General features: G+C 38.0%; 5 protein-coding genes across 5 annotated transcripts; 2 read left to right on the top strand and 3 right to left on the bottom strand.

Moving 5' to 3' along the window:
- Positions 1-170: 170 nt before the first annotated feature.
- On the top strand, positions 171-6,044 carry LOC113665934 (ER membrane protein complex subunit 8). Its single transcript, XM_027181671.2, has 6 exons — positions 171-475; positions 1,766-1,842; positions 2,574-2,643; positions 2,820-2,867; positions 3,546-3,592; positions 4,493-6,044. The coding sequence occupies exons 1-6, from the start codon at positions 281-283 to the stop codon at positions 4,650-4,652; spliced, it is 597 nt and encodes a 198-aa protein (XP_027037472.2). The 5' UTR covers positions 171-280; the 3' UTR covers positions 4,653-6,044.
- Positions 6,045-6,906: 862 nt separating this feature from the next.
- LOC113665969 (transmembrane protein 42) lies at positions 6,907-10,462 on the top strand. Its single transcript, XM_027181711.2, has 3 exons — positions 6,907-7,167; positions 8,084-8,230; positions 9,279-10,462. The coding sequence occupies exons 1-3, from the start codon at positions 6,949-6,951 to the stop codon at positions 9,420-9,422; spliced, it is 510 nt and encodes a 169-aa protein (XP_027037512.2). The 5' UTR covers positions 6,907-6,948; the 3' UTR covers positions 9,423-10,462.
- On the bottom strand, positions 8,453-12,862 carry LOC113665968 (uncharacterized). Its single transcript, XM_027181710.2, has 2 exons — positions 12,785-12,862; positions 8,453-11,657 (listed from the first exon to the last, which is right to left on the bottom strand). Exon 2 carries the CDS (start codon positions 11,655-11,657, stop codon positions 10,599-10,601), a length of 1,059 nt encoding a protein of 352 aa, XP_027037511.2. The 5' UTR covers positions 12,785-12,862; the 3' UTR covers positions 8,453-10,598.
- Positions 12,863-14,117: 1,255 nt separating this feature from the next.
- Positions 14,118-23,932, bottom strand: LOC113665964 (NFX1-type zinc finger-containing protein 1 homolog). The gene is made up of 4 exons (XM_027181707.2): positions 23,798-23,932; positions 23,547-23,651; positions 22,982-23,095; positions 14,118-22,890 (listed from the first exon to the last, which is right to left on the bottom strand). The coding sequence occupies exon 4, from the start codon at positions 22,502-22,504 to the stop codon at positions 15,290-15,292; it is 7,215 nt and encodes a 2,404-aa protein (XP_027037508.2). The 5' UTR covers positions 22,505-22,890; positions 22,982-23,095; positions 23,547-23,651; positions 23,798-23,932; the 3' UTR covers positions 14,118-15,289.
- On the bottom strand, positions 22,974-24,750 carry LOC149047912 (uncharacterized). The gene is made up of 4 exons (XM_089198893.1): positions 24,556-24,750; positions 24,222-24,368; positions 23,547-23,651; positions 22,974-23,095 (listed from the first exon to the last, which is right to left on the bottom strand). Exons 1-4 carry the CDS (start codon positions 24,620-24,622, stop codon positions 22,974-22,976), a joined length of 441 nt encoding a protein of 146 aa, XP_089055019.1. The 5' UTR covers positions 24,623-24,750.
- Positions 24,751-26,196: the final 1,446 nt, after the last annotated feature.

Here is a 26,196-nt window from a genome sequence, read left to right as displayed (position 1 = left end):
AACCTATACTAATGACCATTACACTCTAGAAAAAACCATTAAGAATAAATAGCAGCCGGAAAAGAACCACCAAACTCCTCTAATAATCAATGGCAAAAAGTGAATAAAAAAAGGGAAACATGACTCTTTCTAGTAATTAAGAGGAGACCTGGGACTAAGATGGACAGCGACGCGGTTACTAAGCACCACGCACTCCTGAATCATCATGGCGGACAGTCGCAGAGGAACAGTTTGTTAACTGTGATAATGATTTTGAGGTCATAAGATTACCATCAGAAAAATGAAAGTTCGACTATCTCTAAGGGCCTACGCCAAAATTCTCCTACATACCGCTAAATACCCACACAAAGCCGTGAACGGAGTTCTTCTCGGCGTGGAAAACCCCAAAGATGGTGAAATTTATGCGCTCGATGCTATTCCTTTGTTTCATATTACCCTTGGATTGGCGCCTATGCTGGAAGTGGCCTTGGCGAAGGTAGGGAGAAGTTCTTTTTATATTCGTAAAGCGTTTTTCGACCAGTTCATAGCCTAACAAGTCCCTAAAATTGTTTGTGTGCCCCGAGTTCATGGTGCCAAATTGATTGGGTTCCTAAAGTAAATTTTTTATTCTCGTGTAACCTGTAAGCTTTTGACTTTTCTGGTTAAGGTTTGGATTAAAGATTAATTGCAGGTGTTGAACACACAGGAGAACTGTTGAACCTCAAATTTCGCGATTCAATGTCAACCAATTCAATGTAAATTCTGTTTTTTTTTCCATCGACATTGAACTTAATATTTTACACTCCTTAATTTAAAATGGATTTTGGATCAGAAAAACGTTTGCCTGTTAGAAAAGTAATTTTTTTAGTTTCAAAATTCTTAAAAGACATGCTGAAGTACACTGAATGTTAGAATGGTAGTTATTTTCATATTCATCCATGGAAACAGAAATGGTGAACACTTTGGCTAAATACTTGGCACCTGGGCATGGTCTTAAACAGACCAAATTCCTGGTAGTTTGAAATTTCAGCAAATTTCAGAGTTCAGATATGTCAACTAGAAAAGAAAAATACATTTTGGAATCATTTAACATGTCCAGGGAACTATAGGCTACTTTTAACAGTTACATCCAACATATCTGTCTACATATTCTCCATACTGTTCTGTATACACTTCTAAGGTGCTGACAAAGAGAAATGAAGAATTTCTTTATCAGTTAGTGACTAAAACATTTGATTCAGGGGTGATAGCATTAAGGGGAACTAGATCCTAGTTACTCTTTGGGTACAAAGGTTAAAGACATTTGAAAGAACCCTCAGAGGAAATCATGCAAAATTTCTGCCTGCTAGGTGTTAAGCTCATTTACTTTAATCTCTGCCTGCTGGGCATGTAGCCATTGTGTATAACAAAATGATGAACTCTGTCACATTTTGACTGTGATACAATTCTGAGTAGTCTTTTTGAGAAACACTCCATTTAAGACATTATTCATGTATTGAAGTTGGTATTGCTGTGGTAGGTGTGAACAAATTAATTTTTGGAGTGTTTGGTTATCCTCTGACAGTTGCTTCCCTAGGGAACTGTTATTTATTGCACTAGTCAGTCAAAGTTGCAATCAGCAGTTATTTTCAGGACTGCCTTGACCAGAAGATGTTTTGATATTTGACTTAATGAATTGATAAAGGAAGAAAAGATTGCAGTAAAAACACTCTTGAAAAACTTCCCATCCTTTCATCCTTTTGAAAGCTGTTGGAAAAGTAATTGTATCATTATTTCTCTTGTCCAGGTTGATATTCACTGTAAAAAGAATGAGTTACAGATAGTTGGTTATTATCAAGCTAATGAACATATTAATGACAATAGGTGAGTTAAATCTACTAGTAAAAACATCAAATTTTTATGAGTTTTACATTTGAAAAAGGGTTGTTGACTTGTCAAAAGTCTTTGAGTGAGATAGGGTTAGACAAACAAATTTGTATGAGTTTCACATTTAAAAAAGGGTTGTAAACTTGAACACACTTTTGAGGATCAGCTTTTGTCAAAAGTGTTCATGTGAGATAGAGTCAGTCAAACAATAGATTTAGAGCTTTAGTGGGTAAGCCATCCCAATAAATTTTTTTTTTACTCCCATTGCTTTCCTTCTCACAAAAGAGCTAACCAAAAATGGAAAGAACATGGACAGAGAGGGCTGGTGTGGTTGAGGTGGAAAAGTTTTTGTACATGTGAGAATTTTTCTAAGCCCACTTCTTTTTCAAAACAAGTTTATTTGCTAGACAGTTAATTGGCAGGCAGTTTATGAAGAATCTTTTTTACCTTTCCAAAAATGAGATTTGAAAAACTTTACAAAGATGACCTCAATGAGAGGAAAAAAGTTATCATTATGCACTTCTGCTATTGATGGATTGAAAGGAGATACAGGTGTATGAGTCCTTCTTGTATGTTATTGAGGCAGTTCCAGTTTTGCCTTGAAATACCTTACCAATTGAGTTTCAGAGCAATTATAGCCAAGGAAGGCAAAATTCTTTGTTGTTGTTTTATATATTTTTCCTAAGAGTTCACACAACGAATACAAATTTGTCATCATCTCTTCCCAGTCCTAATGCAATATGTTACAAGATTGGAGAGAAAATATGTGATCAGTTTAACAATGGTTTTATGCTAATGGTAAGTGGATGTTATTCATGTCCAACTGATTTTATTTTTTGTGTCACATTGGTGTTGATGATTAATATTTAATTAATAATTAATGATCACTTAATAAGAATTTGCATAAGAAATTCTTGTGTAAGGCGATGTTTGTCATGATCACTGTAATTTTGCACTTTCTTTGTATGATACAGGTAGATAATACAAAGCTGACAGTATCATGTAAAGAAATAGCTTGTAAGGTAAAGATGTTCCATACTTTGTAACATTTGTGTGTGATTTTCATTGAATTATACTATTCCCTGAAGGTATGACCAAGAAAGTCATTAATCCAAGTCATTGCCAATAGTGAGGCAGTTCAAATAAACAATATTCATATATAATCACACTTGTTCGTTTGTCACTTCAAGGATTTTTTGCAAACCAACAAAATGACCAGCTCTCTGTTGGCTTGTTGGCTCAGTTGGTAGAGCACTGCACTGTTACTGCAGAGGTCATGGGTTCAACTCCTGTACAGGCATGATTTTTTTTAAGCTTTAATTTCATTACTACCCAAGAAGTGTTCATTTCTGCAAAGATCACTCTCATCTTCATTTATTTATCTGCAGTTCAAAGTTATGATGTTCAAAATCAACAAACTTACACTTTTTCAGTGTTGCTGATGTTAGATCTGCTAACCACGTGCATGGATTGATCTGCGCAGGAAAAGTGAAGTTAAACTATCAATAAGAGCAAAACCTAAGAAAAGAGTTCAGACTTGAAACAACCTTCTGGATACTATTTTGGTGTTACTATTAACTGAGCAACAAAAACACTTTACAGGAGTGAGGCAAATATTGCTTGTTTTTTTACATGTATGTTCCACCTTTTGTTCACAGGGTTTTATGTCTGAACTATTTTCCTTTTGTTTCATCCTGCAGTGTTATGTGGTCCAAGACAATAAATGGAAGCAAAGTGACAAAGATTTGTAAGTACCATTCAACTCAGTTGGCTTCATTCAATATGATATCAGTATCCCTTTCTCACGTGATTTCTAGAAGGTAAAGATGATGCGTCTATTACAGAGGGTGATGTTGCAATGTTATGCTGTAATGCAGTGAATTGTTGAATTGTCAGGGAAGCATAAATGAGTAGGGCTCCCAGTTCCCTAAATCTGAACCAAGCATGATAAGCTTTTGAAATAATTTCCACTATGGTACTTCCTTTTGGGGGTGAATTGATTATTCTCCTACAATATTGCTAATCTAGTGTAAGAAATTTTGAGAGAAAGGTGGGGCGATATGATGGATAAGGGCACCATCAATCTTAATTATTAATAGTAAATCTAAAAAAATTTTATGACCACCATTAAATGGTTTCTAAAATAACACTGGTTCTTCTGGTTGGGATACTAGGTCATTGCAGGTTACCCTTTTTTTTTCTTATTTCTAGTCACAGGCTACCCAATTCTGTCCATTCCCCTGAGTGCAGAGAAACACTATGACAGCAAAGTCTTTCTCAAACACAACACAATGACCCTGGTCAGGAGTGAACATGAAATTTTGATTTGGAGTCCAGTGTACTTTTCATTTGACTATTGCATCACCCATCTAAATACTGACGTTCTAAATTAAAACTCACATCCAAATGTAAACAGCAGTGATCACAAACATACATCTCATTTCTAACACCATGATGTTTATTTTCCTATTTTCCCTAATGTATTAACTCTGAAAAAGTGATTGAAAGCTGTTAGATTTAAGCAACAGTGTAACAAAGGTCATTACTTCCTAAACTTAACATTTAGTACTCAACTTTTGTACATGATGTCAGTGGTTTGACAGTTATGACTGTGCAATTACACTGTTTGGAAATTGTATCATTGCAGATTGCTTGAAGGTGAAGATTCACTGCAACTCACCACTGAACTTCTAGAAGGAAAAGTGTATCAGAGTCTCATAGATTTTGACAATCACCTTGATGACATCACACAAGATTGGCTTAACAAAGATATCAATAAAGTAGTTGATATATCACCCACAGCTTGAATTTATTGCCTAGTTTTGTTGATATTTTCTGAATCAATGACAAGAGTTACTTAAGTCTCTTTAATGTGACAGTAATATATAATCCTGCGCAGTTCTTTGTTCTTATGTATGTTGTTTCTCAAAATGCATTTTTTTAAATTTACATACAAACCCTATTGAATTGAAATATTCTTAATTGATGAAGGGAAAATTTGGTTTTATCAACTGAGTTGATAATAAAAAAAAAGTTTCTCAGCTGGAAGTTTCAAGCAGTAGGCCTTTGTCAGAGAATTTCAGCATCTTTAACTCTGACAAAGGGCTCAAAAGCCTGGAAACATCAGCATAGAAACTCTTTTCTTTACAGTGGCTAAGTGACATTATCGAAACTCAGTTGATAAAACCAATTTATCTTGCTATTCCTCCACCAGTGCAACAACACAGTTTCTTTAGAAACTTGTCCCCCCTGGAGTATTCTTAATTGCATATATAAACAGTAGTATGTCTCTTAACTATTTTTGAAATCATATATTGTAACTAGAAATGTAAGTTTGTGAAAGACTTGAGGTCCTCTGCGGGGAAGTGTGAACTTTGTAGGAGTGGAAATCAATGTGAAACTGAAAATTGCTCAGAGACAAACCCAATTTCACTGAATTAGTATTCCAACAACAACAGAAAAAGACATCACAGTGAGACTCCAAGATCAAGCTTATATAACCTGGTCTGTTTTATGAAGCCTTACAGCTGTAAATATGTATGTTAATAATACTTATGAAAACATAGTCAGGACCCCTTTTATCTGTGGAAAAAAGTTGAACTTTTTTTTCTTAAACTCCTCACAAGAGGACCTCATGAACTGTATTTCACAAAAGTCATTGGAATGAATGTCTGTCAAAGTGTGAAAAATTAAACTGAACTGGAAATTTTAACACCTTTATTCTGTGGACTCTAATGCAAGGTAAAGGTGTTATGTGTCAAAAATTCATCATTGGTGTTAATTGTTCTGTTTTGAACAGGATAATTAATTAGACTCGATCTATTTAAATGGAAAGCTTACTCTTGTTTCATATGTTTATCTTTGGTTAATATTCTTATCATTAGTTACTCCTATTCAATTCAAGCTTGTGAATTAAGGTACACAGAAATTGGAGAAATTTATGTCAAAGGAGAATCATTGTCACAATCATAGGCAAAGATATTACTATCTTTGAGCAATAGGGGTGATAATTGGAAAGAAAAAATATCAAATGTACACGTATACATTATGTGTTGTGTGATATATTTTGCCTCCACATCATAACACCTGACCTTTATATGTAATGTGGTTGTAATAACTAGGTCCTTTCAATTTTAGTAACAGTGATGTAAAACATTAGGCATTAAAAGTCTTTTCTGCTATCACGGATTGCTAATGTACATCATAGTTTGTTGTCTTATTTTTAAGATTGCTCTCGTCTCAGGTAGTATAAAAGGCTTTTTGAAGGTTCGAAGTATATCTCAAAACCTTTCCTGGATGAATGTTTCAAAAGTTGTTCTTTTATATAGTGGAATGCTACAATGAAAGAAACACTTTTGGGAATAGAAAATTAAAGTTTTTTTGGAATATTTTATTGAGTTGACATTTGTCTTCAATCAATTATTCCTGTTGACCCAATTGAAGCGGAGTGCATGGGAGCCTGACCAACTAGAACATCTGTCAGTTATCTCCTGTTGCAGTATTTTCATAATTAGATATATACTATCAAATTTTTATGTGACACTTGCATTAATTAAGATAAGTTTTCTAGTTTGCTTTGTAGCTATCTATTTTTGATTGACAGTTAACTGTTTGGTGAAAATGGGATATTTTTTAATGCACAGATGTGTTGTCTGAATTTGGTATTGGATCAATTAATAATCAATTAATAATCCCCTAATTCATATTTCTTTTTATTCTCATCACTTATCTGGTTGACATTACATTGACATTTTGAGGAGAAAATCTGTCTTGGTTACTCATGGGAGGTTAAGGGGTTCAATTGATACTCATATTAGTAAAACACCCACTAGATGAATTACAAAGCCAAGAATATCATTGTCTCTGATGCTGTCTACATCACAAAGAAATATTGTGTTTTATGATTGGTAATTCAAATTACATATGTACAATAGGTCAATTTAACAATATATCTGCATGAAAACACCTCCCCCTCCACCCCTGCTTTTGTTCCTCATGGTTGAAAGCCTGAACAAAAATTTCATAATCCATTCATAGCAACTAGTCTAAAAGCAAATATAGATAAAATTGAGTATTACCCAGTCCTACTCGGTTTAGGACTCAATGCCTGGAAGATTTCGACTTCTCAAAGGAATATCTTCGTTTGCAATGTTGGGGTTTGTTTCTGCTGTTTGTGCTGGATTTTGCGCAGCTGTGGCGTCCACTTGCGCTAAACTAGCAATGTCTCCAGAACTTCAGAGGAAAATTTGGTGCAATTTTTTACTTCAAGGCTTTGGTGTTGGTGCCACGAATGGTTCCCCGATCACATCTGCCTGTCAAATGGTTGGTCTATGTTCTCGTGTTTAACAAAGCACGCTTGCGGCTTAAAGAAGAGTCTTAGCTTTACTCCAGCCTGGAATTTTTGAAACATTGTAGCTAGAAGATTTTTCGGGAATAACTTTTGCGGAGTGTCCTCGATCAAAGTAATAAAAGTTGAAACGTTACATTTCGTTCGTTGTACATACGTATTTTGTGCTGCTCGACATTGAAATCGAAAGAAATAGTCTCTAGCAGTAGTATAATTCATTATGAACCGCAAAAACTAAGAGAATTGGCCATATAAAAAATATACACAATCAACCTAGCCAAAAAGCACTGCTTGAGTTTGTTAATTTATACTGCCCTTCGGGTTTTTTTAGAGTTATATATAAGTAGGTTATATTGTAAGGGCAGACAGAGACTGGTAAGAACCTGTTATCAGTACTGCTCTGATTGTCTGGGAACTATAGTCCACAGAGGGACTGTTAGTGGTGACAGTATCATTTGTTTTATCAATGGAAGTCATCCGTTGATTATGCTCAAGGTACTGCAGTGTTTGTCACTCAAATCAACAACAGTCCTTTTCAGGACTAATATATTTAGTCAATCACTGGGTGAAGGGAATGACTGTTTAACCATTTAACTCTTAGGGGTGACCAGTATCTAATTTCTCCCTACAATATAACCTCTGGATCATACATTCATAAGAATAAAGTAAATGATCATGGACCAAAGAGGCACTCAATTATTAAACAAATTATACTCATCAGCATCTTAGGAAATATAAAGTCAACAGAACTGAAAAGAATATGCATAGTGATGTTAGGATGAAAAAGGTTCCTAACCCCTGTAGGTTCTAGGAGTATTACAAAAGCTACTTGTTGAAATATGAACAGTTTCGCGACTGCATTAATTGAAAAAATCTTCAACTGATTTTCAGGTGGTTAATCTTGCACGAGCTTCTTCATTTCTTCTGGTTTTCCTGTTCAATGCCCTGATGTGGACCCTATTTGTGAAGTCTCTTAGAGCATCATCTTCTTCAGCTACAGCAACAGTTACCAATACAGCCTCAAATTTCATTTGCACTGTAAGTATTTGTTGAGAAAGAGCTGAATTGTCATTTTAAATTTTATCAGTACCACTGCTGTTGCCATGGTCACTGGAACAAAATGAACCAATCACATTTTAAAGGATGAGCACTGATTAAAATCAATTGTGCCATGTGAAGAACCATTACAAGCAAAGATGACAAATATGTTAGTTTTGAGCAGAAGGCTTCTTCCATATTTACTGCAATTGAATTCTTGTAGAGTTGTTGATTGTTTTATTTTTTTAATTAACTTTAATGACCAGTTTTACAAGGTGACTGGATGTATAACTTGACTGGGAAAGGAAATAGAAAGATAATAAGTTTCCCCTACCAGAAACAATTTAAGGCTACTATAATTGTAAAGAGAATTGCAGAAGAACAGTCAAGCAACACTTTGTATTCCCAATAAGTCTCCACATCTTTATAAATGGGCAGCCAATGTATTGTGGAAACTGCAACCTAACATAAATGTTTAAAATCAAACTTAAAGCAAGACAAAATTATAGAAGAAACTTCTTGCAAATAACTTGAAATAAGTTTGGAGTGGTCTTGTAAATGTATGCGGTAATTTTAAGTCCACATTTTCAACAATATTGGCTGTCTCCTCTAAGTGCATTCTAACTGATCTGTTAATATCCTCTCTAGCACTTCATCATTTTCTTTTAGTAAGAACAACAAGGATAAAGTACCTACTCTTACTGATAAGTTAGTTTTAAGTTTGATACTGACTTTTTGCACACACCTTTTATAGTAATGCTAGTAGGGCAAGCCTGGCTAGTTAGCCATGCTGTGCTCCCTTAAATTTGCAATAGAAGAACTGTTATAAAAAGGGTTAATGAATCTATCACTAGGCTACTCTTCAGGCTTACCAATATTTTAATTAAGATTGACAACAACAGCTTGTACAAGGCTTATTAGTCTAACAGTGGCGCTTAGGATTTGGACTCGGTACAGCTTCACTCAGAACAAACCTACTAGAGGAATTTAGGAGTCAATGATTTGAACTGTGAGTCTGTAAACACTGATGTAGGGTTGTCTCTTACAGGCGCTGCTTGGTTGCCTGTTGTTTGGCGAGACACTTTCCATGCAATGGTGGTTAGGTACATCTCTCATTCTCACAGGCTTGATTCTGATTCACTATAACAGTGCACCTTTAACTAATGATCAAGGTCATGACAAGAGAGAGTGAATGGGGCTGAAAAGGCAATTTGTTCAAGTGGAGTGACAATCCCATACAGCTTTACAGTGGCTAGTCAAGTCCAGGGGATTGTCTATCAAGATGCGGATAATGTTTCAGGGAAAAAAAATTAGAATTTTGAATTAGATGGACCTCTATTTGGCGACTATTGGTCCATTGTAGTCAAACTGGAAGTCAGAGTTTTAGTTGTTGTATAATGAAGAAAAAAAGTTAGAGAACTTTGGATAAAAAGTTTTGGATAATGGAAAAGAAATAACAACATACTCAATTCCATGAGACAAGGCTTGGCATTGGCATCAGAAGGCAAGTGCATTATGCACAGGGTAATCATACCTCTTAGTATAGAGTATGACTGACTATCAGAATACTTCATGGTCCAGGAATATATCTCTTGTCAGGGCCAATGAGGAAAAGTTGGCCATTTGAAAATTTGATGGTTGCTTTTTTGCATGAATTTTCAATGTTGACCAAAGGGCGAGAAATTAAATATCTTGTTACAGTGTTAAACCACCAACAGATGCTGTCCATTTAAACAAAAAGCAATAATGGCCTGTTCAAGATTTGTCCATATCACCTACAGGTCTTCAACAGAAAATACAAACCGCATGATGAAACTGATCATCAGAAATGCTAACTGTTTTTCATTACAAAAACAGCTGAATTCTTTTTTGGTCAAAAAGAAAAGCATATTTAAACTTCTTAAAAAGTATTTCTTCATATTTTTCTGGAAATATTTAGTCCAAATTAAGAAGATTTTTTGGGAAAGCCAAGAATTATGATATAAAGGGAAACTATTTATGTTGTCATTACTGTTTTTAACAGTGTGTTTTTCTTCTTGCAATATTTTTTTTCACACTTTTCAAATTAATTATTTAACATTTCCTTTTCTGATTCGCAAACATTTTCTACCCCAGTTCCAATATTTTTGTAACTACCTTGTTGTAATATCTATCATTGCAAAGTGTTTTGTTGGGCACATTTATATCTTCATTCTTATAGTATTTTTGTTGTAATTAAAAATATATCTATCAGACTCCTTTTCACTGTCATAAATGTAGTAATGTACAGTATAAATCTTTCAGATTCATTACTTTCATAAAGTAATTGTGGACTGGTATGCTTTTTACCCAAATTTGCTTGATTATTTTTAAGTATAGGAAAATTCATCTATATGTCACCATCAGACACCTCATCACTATCATAAGTTCTGACACGTTTATATCTAACCTTTCTTGACTGTTTCTTGTTATTATGTGTACCATGATTTTTGCCACTATCTGATTCCTCGCTGTCAGAGAGGAGGACACGCTTCTTTCTGGTTGATTTTTTGATGCAATCAAATGAATTATTATTCTCATCACAACCAGATTCCTCATCACTGTCATGAATGAGGACACGTTTATCTCTCAATTCACTTGAATTTTTGTTGCAAACTTCTGTATTGAATACAGATGATTGCGTGATTTTCGGATGACAGCCTGGTGTCATGCTAACATCCGTATTATCTGCATCCGCCACTTCTGCTGTCATCCTAGGTGTCCCTCTCTTCTCAACAGCACAGATTCTATCTTCATAGTAGCAGTCGGCATCTTTAGAGAACAAATCGTGGATTATCGAATATCTGTCTTGCTTGTCGACGTGATTTTCACAAAGCTCGTTTTCCGTTTGGTGGCGTAAAAAGTCAGAGTCGCCATCTATCTGGATAATTTCCCAGGATGGTGTTGATAGCTTTTCTTTACTTTCAATCTGCCGAGTGATACTTTTACTGACAGTTCTGGAGTAAGTCTGCAAATCTCTCAACAAGCGCCTTAAATTTTTATCCGGGTCAATCAGATCTGTTATTGGAAGCTCCACAGTAAAACATTTGCCGTCGATGATATTACATTTCACATCAGGGACTTGTCTAATATCTGTTAATAATTGGAGTTCTTCGAACTGCTCATAATCGTGAAGACTTTCCAAAACTGTTTCCTTATGTTTTACTATCGTGTTAATCTCTTCCGGGTCCAGTACAATGCGTCGTAAAGTTTCAATGTCTTTCAGGAGGAAAATTTGTGTCAAAATGTATATGTAGGATGTTGGCTGGCTTTCCTCTAGTGTGGTACTCTCCCAGAAGTAATTATTCGAAGGGTTATTGTTATTTTGTTGGAGAGCACTTGAAGTGCGTCCAGTAAATGAGAAATGAATCTTCCATGAATCGCCTTCTCCACCTGTTTCGTTGGTCATCTGGAAAACAACATCACAATATTCAATTTTCCATGTGTATAGCGAGTTGCCCTCTGTGCAGGTCATGTTTTTGCTCAAAACTGAAGAAGGACTCTATTGTGACCATTCATCTCGGCATTTCAGTGCTATCTCATCATGTCACGCAATACTAACGACAACGAAAGCGCCGTCATGGGAGGTTGTCATTCTGGAAGCGAAATTCCACCGCGCTGCTTCCATTGTTGGACCGTTAAAGTCCGTTATCAGAAACAAATGGTTTCAAATCAATCAATATAGATAGAAATGACACAGCTTCCTTCACTTCACTCAAATTCTTGATTATAAACTATATATGTTACGATGTCTTTCTGAAAAATGAACAGAAACTTGAACGGCACAGATTTTTCTTAGAAATGTTTTCACGATCCTCTGATCGAGTAGAGAAACGTTTAAGAGAACAGTGTATTTACATGCGAGTAAAGGAGGTAAATTTCTAAAGAAACTGTGGTGCTACGACGGTGGAAGAGTATAACAGGGTAATTTCAAATTATCAACTGAGTTGATAACGTATATTGACCACTGTAAAGAGTTTAAAAGCTGACGTTTCGGGCAGACGGATGGCTAACGCTCGAAACGTCAGCTTTTAAATTCTTTGCGGTGTCCAATTTACGTTATCAACTCAGTTGATAATACTGAATTACCCTATTCACATGTGAGTTTCCTAATAGTTTGAAAAAGTCGAAGAACATAAACAATAATAATATTACAAACATAAAAGGGCTAGCCCACTTATGTTTGTAAACAAGTTAATAATCTTGCCAAGCTTATCCGTTGAAAAAGAACTCCATAGCTCCGATTCCACAGTACAAGAATGTGAAGAAATTTTAAAAATTTGTCGCAGTGGTATTACACCGCTTGCGAACGTCCGCTAACTCAGTCGAAGACTGAAATAACGACATGGCTAGATAATTATGTAACGGTTGCAACGGAAAACCTTATTTAAAGCAACGACCTTATAAATTTTTAATTTTAAACCACCAGGAAAATCTCTTCTGAACCTTTATCACAACCCCATATGAAGATTTGTACCCTGAGTTTCCAACCTAATAATACTTCATAAACTATATTTCTGTAAATTGTGCGCTTACCTAGTGCTTTTCCACGATATCTTCAGAAACCGTTACACGGTGAGGTCTTTAACTGCATCAGGGCGGAGAGAGTTGGGTGATGAAGCGAGCGAGTCCGAGCAAAAAGGTGTAATGCAGTCGACTGGGACCGACTTTGCAAAGCAAACATTGGCTTTTTCTGAAAATGGCGGCAAGTTCGGCAATTTTGGATGAGCTGGAAGAATTATTTGGCCAGGATCTAACGGATAACTATTTCATTTCTACCATTGTCGATATAGTCGTTGGAGTTTGTTATTGATAGGCTAGTTAGAACAGTAAATGGTCTGAATGATTGGAAAGATTTAAAAAGCTTCCAAGCAAACTTTGAAACATTTGTTTCATAAGTGCCTGTCACAATTTGACCCGTCTCTTAACGAGCGCGAAAAAAAGCCTAATTTCCTCTTTTGAATGAATAACAGTAAAACTCGAGTTAAATGACTATACCGACGGTTTTTTTTAAACAGTCAGTAATCTTAAGGAAAGTATTATTCACTTCCATGGACGATTAATTTACCAGGATTTACCTCTGCCCTGTCAGTTTCGAACGGCAAGGAAAGCCAGTGTAAGTTAATTCAAAATTTTTGTTATGAAGCTGCGACAGTCTGTCGTTTGTTAGCTGCAATGAAGTTTGTAAAACTTGTCTTTCTTCCACCAAAAAGCTGAAGTAAAATGATGCTTTTTATCAAGACACAAGGGATTTAATGCGGCGTCTATTCATTGATTTCCTCTTTGACGGAATACCAGACTGGCGGAGTACGGTAAAAATGTCCAACTTAAATGGACGCAAAGACTTACCGAAATTGTATTTGTAGTAGAACTCACAACTAAGCTCGACGTTTCTTAAAGAACAAATTGTTTAGGATAATTCAGACAATGAATAAATCAACGTTTCATCGATTGATTTAATTGCAAACAAATACCTCATGTTTTGACTTTCTTAGTTACTTTTTTTTTTTAAGACTATTGAGGATAAATCACAAACGGCTTTTAGACCGAGTGTCAAGTTGACAACCCATTTTTTAAATAACACATTTGCCACCACAGAATTCAATTCCAAACGAATGTTTTGTGGGAAAACAAAGCAGTTATTTTTACCTGATCATCACGATCTAACTATTTCCTTCAATTTTTTTCGTTTCTCCCACGTGTTGTTTTCTAGGAGCCAAAATTCTGTTATAGGTCAATAGAATATACTTGAAGTATAAATATCAGTGGTGGCTACACATTGACGTCAACCCTCTATTAAAGCTCTCCCTTTCTCCTATTACCCCAAACAAGACTTAAGTTTTGACATTAATTTGGGCAAAGAAGCGTATCACTGTAAAATATGCTTTTATTTGAAAGCCTCTATCATTTTTCGCATTTAATATTCAAGATTTTCTATTTCAAATGAAGTAGATGATGCCTATGACACTCAATGTTCATCGAAGCTGGTTGAAAGTCTTGAAAAAGCAATGACTTGAATTTTTAGCCTCAAGGAATTGAATAAATTGATCCATAACTAAGGTACAGGGTCATCATGTAACATGTTTACTGGTTACAAAAGGACAAATTTTGGGAAATTTCAATCATTATATAGGGTAATAAACTCTACAAAAATTTACAGAAGAAAATGAAAAATGATTGATCTTTCCAAAAATGTTTCATATCGTATGAACTCAAAACCTGTACATTAGAAAAATTAGTTCATAGTGGCTAACAAGAATAAAACCGATGTAAAATCGACATGGGAGTATTCTTTGACTTACATGCACACATCTGCTGTTAATTCTGAGGCAAGAATTGAGGCCCTTGAAGGAACCTCAAATATGAGCTTGCTAAATTACGTTCCCAATTTTCTCAATCAGGTACTACTTTTCGTTCAACTAAACTTAACTAAAATTATTTCTAATGTTCTTGGTGATATTTGGAAATTCCCATTAAAAAGGTGATTTGCACTTCTTTTTTTCTTCCAACTATGTTGTCTGCGACCTAGCTACTATTATTATTTTGAATTTTTTCTATGTACTTTATTAACAACTTACTATTCTCTCTTCCAACGATTTGCCAGTTAGCTGCAGGTTTGAGCGGTATGCCCTAATGTTCAATTCCTTCCTCTTAGAACACTACCAGTGTTTAATTTAACTGCTTCTAAAATCTTGGCCTCGCTTAAGGTGATACAGATTACACACTATTTTACGGTTCTCTTTGTATTTACCAGTTCAGCAAAAAAGTTGTTTTATATCCTTGAAAGTTTTTTGCTTAGCGGTGACCTAGACCATCAGGCCCAGGCTGTTCTCTCTCATATGTAGAAAGATTCGCCATCAAATTAGTTATCCTTTGATGACCACTCATAGAAACAAAGGTTGCTGGCAACTTCATCCTTCTGCCGTTTGTGAAATTGTAGCCCCTCGTCAGAAGGGCTAACGTTCGAAACGCCCTGTTAAACTCCTCCACCGACGCAGTACCACGGGTTTTTTTAGAAACTTAGCCCCTTAATTCAATATTTTATACGGTTTGGTCACTTTCACTAGCTATGCACTGGGTGCATCCTTCGCTTCCGATGAGGATATCTTTGCCCTCTCGCACAAGAAGTCCTGTGTAGTACACATGGCCCTTTTTGCATAGTTTCCAGACTCCCCTTTGGTATCCTGGGAAATTGACGAAGTCTTTGGCTTCCTCGGCTGGTAGGTCTGGAAGGTTCACCTCTGATCTCAACAAGCTAACGATTTTCTTCAACCATTCAAGATCTAGGGCGTCGTCCTTACCCTGGAGAAACAATTCAAAACGATCGCGTGCTTTTTTTAGCCGATGAGTACCACCGCTCGACCAAGGAATTTGATGCAGAGTGGCCTTACTTTGGACCTCTAAAACACGAGAGAACAGAGAAAACTTTCTTGTTCGGTCATGCAATCGACTCAGGATTTTCAAATGCAGTTGTGGTTGCTCAAGATACGCTTTGATTTTTCCTAACGCATCTGTGATAATGGTTAATTGGTGATCCAACCCAGGCTGTTGTTTGATGCAGGCATCAGCTTGTTGCATTTCAGCTATTACCCTTTCTGTCGCTTGGGCCTGGTAAAGAATCGTCAAGTGATTTTTAAGAGTAAAAATCAAAAGCATATCGTGCATGCTGCATGGATATGGATGAGAAAGGCGAAAAACTGTTTGCGGAAACTTCAACTTCCTCACATCATAGTTTAAGCGACGTAAATCCCTTTTTGTGTGCTGAATAGAGTAGACAACATCATATGCAAGCTTTTGTATTTTTGCTTTGACATTCTCGACGTTTTTGAGAGTCCTTTTGATAATATGGCCATAACGATAGCTGAATGTAATTACTGTGGAACATTTAGGACATCGCATCACCTGAACATTGTTTCCCAGTTGTTGTACCATCCACTCGTCCATATCCTTGACTTTTATGATGTGACCACAGTCGAAGAGTTGCAGGTATCTTGGAGCTTCTGTATTGTTAGCGCGTCCATCAGTTGATTTTATTGAAAGACTTTTCGCATTGCAAATGGCACAGAGCGTAGGGCAGTCTTCTCCACACAAACCAATACATTGATGGCCACACCGAAGCGTCTTGGGGCAGGGAGCATTGCATGAAAAGCGTTCGCATTCTTCTCCGCACAGATTATTGCAACGGCCATGGGGACAACTCAATGTGCAAGGCTGCTTACAAGGTTCGCATGGTGTTGAACAAGGCTGCGTACATTTGTCGTGAGGGCACATCCGACTGCATGTGCCGACACAAGGAGGACAGGGTAAATAGCAAGGGGCTTTGCAACGGTGTAAACAAACCAAAACTCGACTGCATTGGGTTTTGCAAATTTCGTGTGAACGCCTTCTTTGGCAATTGCCACATATTCCAAAGCACTGATGACCACATTGCATTATTTTTCCACATACCACCGGGCACGGCACTTTTTCTGGGTTGTCGCAACAGTGCATTTTGATCTTGTGGCCACATCGCAGGCGTTTGATCACGACTTCTTGGCAGGGATACCCATCACATGGTTTCCCGCACAAGCCCTTGCAAAGATGCTGACAGGAACTCTTCTGACGCGGACAAGGTGCTCTACAAATAGCGGTTTTTCTCTCGAAACAGGACACCCTTGTTGTGTGCCTACATGGAAATGTGTGCTTCATTTTCCTCATACACTTTACACTTTCGCATGGTTTCCCACAAGCACCTTCACAGGGGTGACCACAATCTAGTTTTTTCGTGCATTTCTTCAAGCATAAAACACTTCTCGGGTCTCTGTGACAAGGCATTCGACGGGTATGTTTTTGAGGACAATCAAGCTCTTTCAAAACCATCTCTTCGCATTTGTATTTACCGCAAATTTCAAAACATTTTCCATTGCAGTAATGACCGCAAGGCAACCTTCTTTCACATTTCTGGGTACAATCAACTTCAGAAACATCCTCCGAGCAAAGACATTTGAGTTGATGGTATCCACATGCCAAGCTCTTTTGAACTCTTTCTGTACACGCCAACTTACTGCAGTCGTCACTGCATCTTCCACGGCAAGGATGCTCACAAGAAAGAACCCGTCTACAAGGCAAGTTGCAGGAAACCTCTTCTGCTCTCGTAAAACAGGGCATCTCTTTTTCGTGGCCACAAGGTAGTGCTTTTGTTACCACTTCTTCACATTTTACATTCTCAAGCCCATCTGTGAGTTTTGAACACTCGACGTGCTTTTTGTGTTTACAAGAAAGTGTTACATCGACCCTCTCCTGACAGCTGTATTCCTGGCTAGATGTACAACAGGGAATATTTACCTCGTGTTCACATGGCAATGTTCGTTTAGTCAAAACTGTGCACTTAAACTCCTGTTCAGCAACGGTGGCAAACGAGCATGTGGCAACAATGACATGGCCACATTTTAGTTTGACTTCGACTTTTTCTTTGCACTTGTACATGTCAGGATTTGTATGACAGGAAAGAACAATTTTGTGACGGCAAGGCAAATTTCTTTCAACCTTTTCATGGCACAGCACATTTTGAATACCAGCGTAGAGAGCATAACATTTCATCGACTTTCTGTGTTCACATGGTAGATCGACTAGAACATTCTCCTTGCATTTATATGTTTCAGGATTTTTGTGACAGGCCAATGTAATTGAATGTCGACAGGGTAACTTTCTCTGGACAAGCTTCATGCACGGTCGCATTTCACAATTTTTACCACAGAAGTCTCGGCAAGGGTGCCCACACAGCCGAAGCCTTTCGCATGGCTTTTTACAGATGAAGGCAGCTGGATCGCAGAAACAGGGCATTTCGATGAAGTGCCCACACGAGGGAATGGTCATATCTATTTTAACCCTGCAATCTTTACACGGTGAACCGAAGTGACACTGCTGTTGACATGGGTGACCACGTGAACACTTCTTTTGGCATGCTTCTTGACATTTGGCGTCATGTGGGTTCATGTAACATGGGATAGTTTTTTTGTGCCCACAGGAAAGGAGCTTGTCAACCAGAGTTTTGCACTGATATTGGCTGCAATCTTCACAACAAGGACCAGGACACTTATGACCACATAGCAATTCTCTACAGCAATCCTCGACGCAATGAGGTGGGTTGTGCTGTGTGGAACATAAAATGCGCACAGAATGTTTGCATGGCAGTTCAAGGTCAATTGTAGTGTTGCAGAAGCATATTTCGTAGCATTTCTTTGAACAAGGATGACCACATTCCAGGATTTTGCTGCAGCGTTTGTTGCATTTTTTGTAAAGCATGGGGTCTTGGTAACACAGCAAATTTTTTTCATGTTCGCATGGCAGGGACTTCCGGGATAGAACTTTACAATTCCTTGTACAGAGGTTCCCACATACCTCCGCACAGTCGTGTCCACAATCGAGTTTTCTCTCGCATTTCATCAGGCAAACAAACTCTTCTGGATTAACATGACACTGAACTATTTGTTCGTGACCGCATTTGGGGATTATTTTCAGCACAGGGTGCGGACATAAACAGTCAAATGAACCATGACACCTCCTCTTGCATTGATGCTCATTGGAGCAGGTTTTCAAACACATCTTTGGGCATCGACCAAATTTGTGATACTCGTCAGTAGAGTGACACTTTCTGTCACATGCATGGCCACAATCAAGGCGGTCTCCGCAGACCCTATCACAGCCTCCCAGTGGGAACTTTTGGAAATCACGCCCATTTCTTACCTCATTGCAACGGTCGTGTCTCTTGCAAACCAGTGGTAAGGTTTGGCCTACTGCGTTCTTTGTTTCCAGATCATCACATATTTCTTTCCAGAGTGGGCTTTTGCTCTTGAGAAGGCCAAAATTTCCGATGCAATAAAAACCTTGACGAGCTCGTGATAATGCCACACATATTCTGTTCGATTCTTTTAGGAACCCAATTTTCGTGTTGCTTCTCACCAACGAAAGCAAGATAATGTCATTTTCTTCTCCCTGAAAATTGTCCACGACACACAACTTAACCCCTTCAAACTCTTCTCGGGGCAATTTGTTCTTCAGCTCGAGAAGTTGGCCTGCATACATGGTGAGGACAGTGATTTGCGCTCGTTTATATCCTTGCAATAACAAATAACGGCAAAGCGCTACTAGGAAGTCTGCCTCATGAGGGTTGGAGAAACTCTGGAGACCGCGAACTGGAGACTCAGGTTGACTATGATTGAGGAAGAAAAGGTTATGACGTAGTCCAGAAATGTCGTCAAATTTACATACAGATTCATGGTCAATGATCTCATGTTCATAAATTCGTTTAGTTAAGGCAGCAATCTCGGGACGCATGCGGTGTTGAATGGCAAGGCGTTTACATTCCATGTCGTTTAGCACCATTCGTTCGAACAGGGAGATTTCGAGGTTGTATTCTTGGGCTAGTTGATGGACTGTTGGTTTCGGGCGCAGCTGTTTGTGGTCCCCAATGAGAATTGTATGTTTTGTGTCGCGAGCAAGAGAAGTGATGATATGAGCCTCCATGACCTCAGCAGCTTCCTCGATTATAACAATTTTGGGAGCTATTCTCTGAAGCATCGAGTGGTACCTCGCTGCACCGCTGGTCGTCATCCCAACGACTGTTGCTCTGCATATTACCTCCTCCTCCTCTTGACAGCTCACGATTTTCCATTTAGCACAAAGCTCTTCATGTTTCTGTTCGCCTCTTTGGATCTCAAGTCTCAAGCGTTCACGATAGCACTTAACCCAATAAAGATACAATCGGAATCGCTCTTTTTCAGGTAAATCCCAGATGTTTGTCACCATTTTTGCTTCGTCATCAGTCATCCCTGAAACCTTCCCCAACTGAGATTGTACTTTGCTGACTTCTTCCGCCAGAAAGATCTCGTCTTGCGACTCGAGTGTTTGACTTTCAACTTCAAACTGGCTTTGGCTGCTTTCGCGACCCATCACTTGACCTCCTCCGCTACTATCTAGGCTGTTTATTTGCCACTCGAATGGAATGTCCTCGTAAGTACCGTTCAGAGCGCCCCCTTCATGTTCTTCTTGAACCCCTACATATGCTGATTCTGGTATTAGTAGTAGCTCATATTCTTCATCGCCCTCGATACATCGTTCATTTTGTAGCCTTGAAGCTTCTTCTTCTATGGTAATGAATTGATCATCGTCTCCGGGATCTTTTTCAAGGACAAGATTTGACGGATGACCTGGTTCCTCGAGGTGTTCTGTAATTTCAATGGTAGTTACTTCTCTTGCTTTGAGAGAAACTGATGAACAAAAATCATTATGCAACGTTTTGCTATTTGATAACTCATGTTCAGGACCCAGTTGTTTCATTTCCCCAAACGAACTGGTTAGGTTGAGAGTGGTCATTTGTGATTTTTCAGCCTGAGGTTGACTTGTTTCGAAGAGAGGCATCGTTCCTTCATCGTTTCTTGTATCTTTTCTGTCCTCATTCTCGTTGGGGCTTTTGAAGGGAGATTGTTCATCAAATCCTACCACAAATCCGTCTCCAAAGTAACCACTTGTGTTATTGTATTCTAAGGTCGGGAAAGGAGCGTAATCAACGCTAACAGCTTTTTCAACCGTACCGTTTGGTGGAATGATACACCCTTCTTGGATTTCACTACCTTCAGTTCTCTTTGACGCGTTTGCACTCTGATTCAGATAATTCAACCTTTCGTTGTTGCAGAGCCAAAATTTAAATATGTTTGAAACTGTCTTATATATGGCTGAAGCTTTCGGTGGTGAGACAGCTTGATACAGTTGGTCTGTATGCTGTACCTGCATGAAGCGCTCCAATTCTTTAAAATCCATCACATAACCGTCCCCCTTGGCGAAAGCAGCTTTTAAAGCTTTCATTTCTCTGTTGTTTTTATGAATTTTACCTTGTACTTCATCGCGATCATCTCGTCGTCTATACTTCTTCGTAAAAAGCTTTAGATTACATGCTTGTAGTTCCTCACTTTTACACCTTCCGCCAACTCTAATGATCTCCTTTTTTGGAAGAAACTCCAGTACCTTCTCAAGGAATTGATCCAGAGCATGATTTGTGTAGCAAACCATCAACATTGGTGATGTTTTAGTCGGGTCCCACTTCCAACGGTTATCAAGCAAGCACTGCACAATTTTAGCTCCAACGAAAGTTTTTCCCGTCCCTGGTGGCCCTTGGATGACAGAAAACTCAGTTGAAACAGCTGTTCGCAATGCCTCTAACTGGGAAGTGTTCAAACGTAGTGACTCGACAGGTGGCCAAGCTTCAGGTTCCAGAACAGGTACCTTCTTCGCTTTGGTTGACTTCGGTACATCAAGGGCCTTACTGAGATCATAACATACGGGATCTTGGTCACTTTCGCGCCTTAGATACTCTGGTGGATTCACCTCTGCACAGCATTCAACCAAGTATTTCGTGAAAGGCATATTCGTTTCATTCAATCCTTGAAGTCCCTTTAGCACGTGGCGGTATGCTTCAAAAAAGGCTGGTGACTCAACCATTTGGTATCGATCTCGACCTTCTTCAATATCAAAAACATTTTGATCCTCAAGGAATTGAATGTAAACTTTACCTTTCTGCAGGTCTTTTGGGTCTCTATTTGCAACTGTCGCAAAAAGCAATGTTTCGAAGTTGTTTTTGGAAAGACAAAGAAATGATCCAAAGATGAGCCTCTTTGATTGGGCCCAGTTTGTCTTGCCGAACTGGGAAACATCAAATTGAACCTCGTAATTAACTCCGGACGTCGTGAACTCTTTGCGAACAATAAGCACTTGCTGGTAGCATTTCATCATCTGATTACGATTTTCTCTTGAAACATGATGCGTTATTTCGTAGATACCTTCCCTTAAAGGCTCAAGGAAATCCTCGCGTAGCAATCTGAACTGCACATCAAGGTAGTGTTCGACGTCTTCGTAACGTCCTCTTTTAATGTTCTTACGTAAGAAGGGAACTTCTTGAGTTTTGATTTCTTTAGTCGTAGGACATATGGGAATTTTTCTAAAATCGTCTGGTGGTTTTTGTTCCGTCGTGCTGGTATAGCGTTTTCCATGCCTCGCTCGTTCGGCCCTTATTATGTCATCTCTTACTTGCTTGAAGTGATCTAACTTTTTCGTCAGCTCATCTTTTCCATCAACGATTGACTGTTCAAGGGTCTGTTTCAGCTGATCGTAAGGTGGGTCAGCATATGAACTTGGTAAGTGCCTCAAATAACTCGTAAACACTTTGGTTAAGCAACCTATGAATTGTCCTCGAGATTCCGGATCTTTCATTGCCTTCTTCATTTGGACACGATCGAGCAAGTACGGAATTTTTGTACTGAAAAATGCTGATCCTTTGAGCGTAGCTAAAATCTTAATCGTGTTCTCGTTCGATGGTGAATCGCAGGCAACTGCTAATGTGCAAGTGAGGTCCGATATGAATTCATCACTGTTGTGCTGCTGCTCCTCTGATCGTAGAAAGAACTTGAAACGGTCCAAACTCTCATTCAACTTCTGAACAATCTCAGTGCAATCCTTTTCTTTCAATATTGAGAGGTCAAGGACGATTCGTTGTCTGGGAAGTGATTTCTTTTTGCTGTGTTTATTTTGTTCACACGGTAGTGGAGGCTGTGTTTGGTGCTGTTTGATCGGTGGATTAGCTTTTCGTGTTTGATGATCCCTGTTTTGACCTGTATCGTAGGAATCAATATATTCTCACATGAATTTTCAAAAATAACAAATTTGATTCTAATTTTACCAACTGTTTGCTGGTCTACGTACCAAAACGTCTTCCTTTGCCACTCGACGAGGGCAATCCTTTACTTTCATGGGATTCCCGTGATGTTCCTCTTCCGCTCCAATGAGGATCTTGTTTCTTTTCGTCAAAATTGCTACCTTCAATATTCATACCAAACAATTAGGCCCATACTCAACACACTTCTGCCTTTTTAAATTTATACACAGCCGATGCATTTGTTAGCAGGTTATCCAAACGCTTGTGAATTACCTTTTAAACAGAGGAAAATGAATGCACGAATATGTTTCAGAATTATTGCTGGTTATGGGAAGGAAGATAGGGACAGATTAATAGTCCAATAAACTGAGTTCATAAATATTAACTTTTTTCAAACAGTTTTTACGAATTAAGGAGGCGTTAGTATTTTTCCAGTTTGATAAATACTGAAATACTGAAGTCGTAGCACTGTGTTAAGGCGATGTTTTAGTACCTAAGTAAACTGCCACGACTTTTCAGTGATGTTACTTTTTTCAATAAAGTAACAGTTGTTGAGTTTGTTACTGATACGATTTCCGACCAAAATGTTTACCTGGTAATCACTCTACATACCTGCTGAGATGTTACCAGATTTTGATGCGGAATCTGGAGATTGTTTTTCTATCTTGGTATCCTTTCCGGTTCCTCTTTTGTCAGTTGGTAACGATGCTCCTCCATCTGGAAAACAGCAAGTTATTTTCTCATTTCTTTTTCTTTTTAATCTTAACGCTGAAAGCATTACTACTGTAGGATTGTGTGGGGTCTTCAATTTGTATCTATATATGTTTAAAAACTAGTTTATGGGAACTCTGAACTCTACCAACCTGAAATGGGTTTTCTTTTCTCATTTGAATGCCCTTGTGTCTTGCCCTTTGTAAATGTCTGGGGCTTCCTTCTTCTGTGGTCCTTACGCTCTTTATTCTGTTTTGTGGAACTGTCATCTTAACATGAAAGAGTGGTCATGCAAGGAAGAGTTAAACACTTCTGTTGTAACTAAAACTTCGATGCATGTAACATTACCTCTTTTCCTTACTACCCTTTCCTTCTTCGCTCCTTATCGTTGGACATCTCCCTCCCTTTTAACGTCTTTCCTTTCGCTCTCTTGGTCATTGTGCCTTCACCTCCCTCTCTTTTCCTGCGGTATCTCATATTCAAAGTAACAAGGCTACCTCGAAACCTCCCCGATCATTTTCCTTCAGTTGACTTGTCTACCCTTTCTTTAACTTTCCACGTCTTTCACTTCCCTACCTTGAATACTGGATCTATTTTGCGTCTCATCAGCAGCTGTCCCGCAAGCGCCCTGTGCTGGTGACATTTCAGTTTCCCCATTTCCTTGCCTTTTTCCCTGACTTTTTTCCTGCTTTGGATTTGACGTTTGCATGGAATCTTTATTGGCTTAAAACAGAGATTAAGAAACCCAATTGAGTAAAAACGGTTCCTTAAAAAAATATTTATTTTCGCTATTTTATGTTAGGTTTCTTTGGATTAACTTGGATGGTCTATTGTTTATTTTAAGTTCTGTGGTCATTGCCACAGCAGTTATCTCGTCAACGTTTTAATTTAAAATAAATTTTTTTGTTACCTTTTGAGATTCCCCCAGGTTCTTTCAGGTTCTTGGGTTTTACTCCTCGTCGTTTCTGTGAAGACATCCTGAGTTCTCGCAGAGAGCTGATAATGAAAATTCAAGGAAAGAAACCGTATCACTGAAAACTCAGTGTTTGTCTAGTCATGATGTACAACATATGCTTTCTGGACAATGTCGATTTGGTTATAGAAATCTATTGTTCCCAGAATTGAACATACGAGTTTCACGTACAAGATGAAGCTTGATGTCGCACTAAAAAATCTCAAATAGCATCTTAAGAAACCATAGTGAGGTTCCTGGAGTAAAACGATCAGTTCTCTTTAAAAGGCCTGAATTCATATCTCCTGTTATATGGTGTGAGCCCATCATTGCCAAATGGAAAGTTCGGTCGCTTTCCACCTTCGCTCTCAAATATCCACAACTTCATTTCAATGAACCGTGCACCTTCTATTGCTTGCTTGTTCCTTTAACAGAACCAACGGGTGCATTAAGACTTCTGGAGTCCTCAAGTCCTCACTTGGTTGCGGAAGGGCTAAAAACTTACTTTAAGTTGGAAAGCTTTTGCCTGGTTAAGCATGGTATATCAAAACCAGATGGATGGCAGTTTTTGACGAGTGTGTCGGTAGGCTCTCGAATACTTCACCGAATGTGACCAGAATTTTGTTGCAGAGTAAATGAGTAACCGGATAATAACTTTGAATAGCCACAGTTTACGAAAATCTTATTACATTATTCACCGTACTGGCTTTGATAAAAACCATTTGATAGAAAGATTTTGACCGAAATCAGAGACTATTAACAAGTTAATCATAACCATTACAAATTCCTCAAATATTATTGGTGCATTCACAGCTTCATTTTTCAGTAATCATTTTGTGCAGTTGTGATCGGACAGTGTTATCGGACAATTGGCTTTAATCGGACACCTGTAGTCGGACAGTTGAAGCAGCCAGTCATACTAAGTCCACATAGCGAATCCACCAATCACAGAAATGATCAAAATAACCATAGCAACAACCACTTGTCCATAGAAAAACTGGGGAATTTAAAAAATGGAGGAATTTTGAACCAAAGACATTTTCTCCACTGGAGATATTTTTTCTAAGTGTATTTGTTTTTTTGGAAATTGAAATGGTTATGATTAATTGGTAACAGGACTTCTTGTCGTCCAGTTCTGTCTGTAATCAAACTCGTGATTGACAAATGGGACTCCCGCTTCGCGGTAGTCCGATTTTGTTAATCACTCGTATGATTACAGACCGAATTAGACTCCACTTGGTCCTATTACTATTAATTATCTCATCATAGTCATAAGCAATGATAAGTGAATTGTCACTTAAATTTTATTTAATTCGATTAAATTGCTAAGAAGAGTTGTTTCTTAGAGGTATGTCGAAATGGAAACCCTTTGTTTTATCAATTATATTTAGACATTCCCTATGGCTAAATGCATAATCAATGATTAGAAACATACAATTGCTGGGGAAGAGAGTAGCAGTTTAAAACGTTTTTCACCCATCTCCTCATTTTATAACAATTGCATGTGACTAAATGAAAATAGATATATGTAAGAATTTTATTGCATGTAATCTAAATTAATTTTCAGCACCGCAACCCAGTCTGAAAGTTTCACACCTC

The sequence above is a fragment of the Pocillopora damicornis genome, chromosome 3, assembly GCF_964200805.1.
Source record: "Pocillopora damicornis chromosome 3, jaPocDami1.2, whole genome shotgun sequence".
NCBI lineage: Eukaryota > Metazoa > Cnidaria > Anthozoa > Scleractinia > Pocilloporidae > Pocillopora > Pocillopora damicornis.
This window is presented reverse-complemented; position numbering and strand designations above follow the sequence as displayed.